The following is a 4,881-nucleotide window of genomic DNA, read 5'->3' as shown; positions in this document are numbered from 1 at the left end:
CGAGCCGTTCGCGAACAAAGAGTCATTTTGACAATCCTAATCACATAGCCATCAGATGTTAAGGATTGGGGCAAGATTTAAAACATCATTTGAATCTAATTTAATAATTTTTATTCTATTTCCTTCATTAATACTTTTAATTGACTATAAATCTTTGTAGCCTTGTATTCAATTAAATTTTAAAAAAAAGACTACTCATCAAAGATATATATATAATTGATTAGTAGTATTTCGAGCCAAAATGAACCGAACACGAATGAACAAATATTTGTTCTTGTTGTTCGTGTTCAACTCGTTAACTTAGCGAACGAGCTGAACACGAGCTTCTTAACAAGCCGAACACGAGCTGTTCAAGAACAACGAGCCGTTTTGACAGCCCTAGTGTCTACTGATTCTTTTCCTCCATTGTGTCCTATATTGAATAACTTAATCAGATGGAATCCTCTAAATGAATAAAAATGTTAATTATATATTGTAAATAATGCTATGAAATGACAATACTCTTAACTCACGTATGTGTTAACTAAACGCAATTAAAAAACATATAAAACCTAGTGAGCTCAAATTGTTTGTCATCCAGTTGCCCATGTTGATCTATGCTTATGTAGCGCCGCCCTTCCAAAGCAGTTATAGATTATTAGTGTCCCTTCGGAACTTAAACTTTTACCATCATTTTTTTTGCATTTGATTCCATCTTTTGTTCACATTTGACTCAAAATGCATGGATAAATCAGTAGGCATTGCTTCAACCACATACGCTTTGAAAATTTTCACTTCGTATTTTACTTTGTTTTGTACTTGAAGTGGTTGATAATAAGTTGAAGGAATAAGGTTTATATTATTTAAATTGAGTAATGTTTTTCAAAAGGATACATCCTTCGATACTATTCTTTTTCATGCCTCATAGGCTTGGTGAATTGGCAAGTATTCTACGGAATTAAAGGTGGAGGAAAATATTTGTCAAATTTTCTGACAATTTCCAATTGGGTCACCTCTAGTGTCACGGTAGAAATGATGCCTCAATTAATATTGTCTAAATTGGCTTCGGAAGTTAAGTTGCAAAAAAGTATGGACAATAATATTTGCCTAAAAGCATGACATCGTTGTCTCTTTATTCCATAAAATTTATAGTCCTATAAATTTATAAGCTTAGTGAAATTTGATGCATAACCATTTAAGGAATTTAAACCTTTAATTTAGGCTCACATTTTTTTTAATAGTGACGTCGATCAACTAAGTCCAAATCTTTTGAACAGTAATTCCAATTCAAATTTGACCTTCATATTATCTTTAGTTATATGCCTTACATCCAGTATTCTATTGACCACATTCTTGTTTACATTTCTTTCAATATGCATCACATCAATGTTATGTCGACTAAAATTATGAAAACAATAGGGAAAGCCTCAAAATATGCTCTTGTTTGTCTAATTGTTCTTACTAGAATGAAGAATCTTCTGTTTGACACTTTTTTTTCCATATTGGATCTGAGCTAATGAATATAATCTTCAAAATTCTCATCTTGAGAGTCAAAAAGGATGATGCTCAAAAGTACTTACACATTTTTTAATTTAATTTATTGTTTTTTATACTATTAGTTGATTGAATTAAATTGCTTGAGACAACTAAAAAACCGAATTTTGTCACTAATCTGAAAATAGTGTTTCACTACCCTCCACACAACAGGACATGCCATTCTCTCACGAGTGCTCCACCCACTCGACATACACAGGCAGGAAAATTACTAATCGTCCGCATAGCGAGCCCTCATTTGAAATTTCAGCTTCTTAATTTTATCACAACGATCCCATTAAATATGATTTTGAGCGTGTCAATCAATGGCTGAAAAAGGGCATCTAAAATTTTTGGTGGACCTTTTAGATTTGGAATGATTAATGCTAAAAAATTAATAATTGTGTTTTGTATATTCCTGGTGGTAAATTGTATACCACCATATGTACTGCTCAAAATGTGTATGGAACATTGGATTGATTAAAAGGATTAAATCCATCTGCATGCATACTAACAAAAAATTTTACACCTCTAAAGTAAATGCTATGCGTTTATTATCAATTTGTGTTTAAGCTTTTCCATCCGTGGATGTTTTAGCGCCTTCTCAGGATTTTTTAGAGTGCCAAATCTTGTGATAAACATGCTTCTATGACATGTATAACCATTGAATCATTTGATTTGATTGCATTAACGAAGTAGATTATATAGAAAATTCGTGCGTTTATCACCATGAAGCTTTTTTTTTGGCTTGTAATTAGAGTGGACACACTTATTACATTATGGTAAGTGAATGTTTTTAGACAATTTCTACATCACTTTTTAGTTTGATACGCATCACCGCAACTTTTCTATCTTCTTTTATCAAAAGATTTAACAAGAGAGATTGTAGGGATCATGACAAATGTTATAGATGTCGAATTCCGTATAGTCATTGATTGCGTGACGGATAATAGCTTTGAATGCCTCCTACTGCTCTTCAATAAAGTGTCATTAGTATCTGCTAATAGGCCATAGAAGTTTGCAGTTTCTACATCTAGGGCTTCTTCAATTTCATAGTTATCTATAACAATCTAATATTCAAAATCTTATGGATCAGTTACATCTTCGCCATATTATTATAAGAATTATGTTCAAATACATTTCTTGATGCCGACTCAAAGTAAGAGTGGCTGCCTCTCAATGATTCGTGTTGGGCATAACATATTAAGTAGCTTTTCGTGAATCTTTTTTGGTGTAGATTATGCAGGCTGTGATGTCATTAAATGTATTAAAAGAACGGGAAAAGAAGTGGGATGAGTTGGGCCTTTGATCTAAACAAAGGAAGGCTTGATTGCAATAAATTATCTAAAGATATCCATGGTTGGGCAATTCATTAAGGCTGTTTGATGTCAGAATGATCTTTTATTGACAGTTATGGACAATGTGAAAAATTTTACCATCTTGATTTCTTTTTATTACCAATTTCTGTACTTAAAACTAAAATTGGCCAACTTTCCTGTTAGAATTCAAATATAATGCACAGTAATTGGTCTTTCATTTTGTTTGAGATGCAGATCAAGATAGACTGGATTACGACACGAAGACATTGCAGAGTTATGTGAAAGAGAAATCCTTGATCTTATCTGAAAGAGGAGCTCTTGCAGATGCGATTAATCCAGGCATTCTCAAGTCCCTGGTCACGTTAAAAGATGAGCGTAAATGAACAAATGTGGCAATGGTGCGCACCTATCTCTTGCCCTTTGTCTTATAGAATCTCAATATTGGCTTGTTGTATTTCTTTTCTGTAAATTTACCTTGAAAAATGTAACGGCTATCTGGAGTTCGAGATGATAGTTTAAATCAGAAGGCAATGAACAATTAACTGATTGAACATAGTTGAACTTTTTGTGAGTATTTTTTTCGTTGATGTCTGCATCCCGAAAATATTTCACTATAAGCCACAAGTGAGAAAGATTACATTTCATTTAATTTTCAAAAAATTGGTATTTACTAGTTTATACCTTGCATCAATTGCGTACAAATATGGTCGTCAAGTAATTTAACAAATCCTTAGAGTTGTATTTTAAGTTATCCAAGAAAAAATTCAGTTGAAGTTGCGTAATTCACTTCGGCATAAAATAGAAGTGGTTGAGGGATGATTTACATGGTGTTGAATTTAGTAATTGAAGTTTGAAAGTCTATACAATTAGGAGTGTAAACGAGCCGAACACGAGCGAGCCATGCTAAGCTTTGTAGTTAATTATTTCAAGCTCAAAAAGGGTGTAACGAGCCGAACACGAGCTGTTCGCGAATAAAGAGTCCTTTTAACAACCCTAATCATGTAGTCATAAGACATAAGACAATAAGGATTTGAGCAAGATTTAAAAATTATTAATTATACTTGAATGTTTATATTATTGTTTTTCCATTGCAAATTATAAAAAAAAGTAATGCTTTCCAAAATGTTGAACCAAGCAACCCACTTTTAAGAGTTAAAGAGAACACACAACAGGATATTATAGTTAGGGTTGTCAAAATAGCTTGTTGTTTGCGTACAGCTCGTGTTCGTAGTATTTCGAGTCAAAATGAGCCGAACACAAACAAACAAACATTCCATTAAGTTGTTTGACGTTAACTTATTGAACGAAATTAACGAGCCGAACACGAGCTTCTTAACGAGTCGAACACGAGCTGTTTGCGAACAACGAGCCGTTTTGACAGCCCTATATACAACACATAGGATAAGTTATCAATGACTTTGTTGATTGTAGTTGGTAACATTACTTTTAAATAAAACATGTGTTTTAGTTCTTTTTAACTCGGAGTTATCACTTTGTCTAATTTTCATTTTTATTTGTTTCTTTTCCAAATAATCATCTTTTTTGGACCATTGAAATAATTCAGAGGAGAAGAATCAGAAAGAGAAAATATGACGAAGCTATCAAAAAAAAAAGAAAAAAGAAAGAATATATAGAATTTATATAAGGTAATTTTCGTGTGATAGAGTAAAAGCAAATGTCCAAAATGGAATTAAGTCAAAATATTTTGAAAATATATTGACGAAGAAAATCCTTCTCTTACATCTCTATATGAGGAAGAGAGAATTTTGAAAAAAACAGGAACTCAAATCAAACTAATAAAAATGACTAAGTCAAAAGGGGGAAGTAATTTATAAAATGAAAATAAAATTTGAATACTAAACATGACTCATAGGGATCTCGATGGCTCTTATATGTGCTCAAATGCAACAACAAGCAATTCGACAGCCTTCTTGTAAAAACAGATTTAACTTCTTTATGCAAACAACCCATGAATTTTAAAATTTTGAAGCAAATACAATTAAACGATGAATATGGGGCCTAATCTTGATAAGTAATAATTATATATATA

The 4,881-nt window shown here is 32.1% G+C and overlaps 1 protein-coding gene across 5 annotated transcripts in view; it reads left to right on the top strand.

Moving 5' to 3' along the window:
- LOC110035810 overlaps window positions 1-3,405 on the top strand; it is an 11,462-nt gene extending 8,057 nt beyond the window's left edge. For all 5 annotated transcript variants that reach the window (XM_020740102.1, XM_020740098.1, XM_020740101.1 and 2 more), the window contains one exon: window positions 3,066-3,405. In XM_020740102.1, coding sequence (XP_020595761.1) covers window positions 3,066-3,214 — 149 coding nt within the window. In that variant the 3' untranslated portion in view covers window positions 3,215-3,405. The remainder of the gene's footprint in view (window positions 1-3,065) is intronic.
- The last annotated feature ends 1,476 nt before the right edge of the window (window positions 3,406-4,881 follow it).

The sequence above is a fragment of the Phalaenopsis equestris genome, unplaced genomic scaffold (genome assembly GCF_001263595.1).
Source record: "Phalaenopsis equestris unplaced genomic scaffold, ASM126359v1 Scaffold200044, whole genome shotgun sequence".
Lineage (NCBI taxonomy): Eukaryota > Viridiplantae > Streptophyta > Magnoliopsida > Asparagales > Orchidaceae > Phalaenopsis > Phalaenopsis equestris.
The sequence above is the reverse complement of the archived record's forward strand: the minus strand, read 5'-3'. Positions and strand labels throughout refer to the sequence as shown.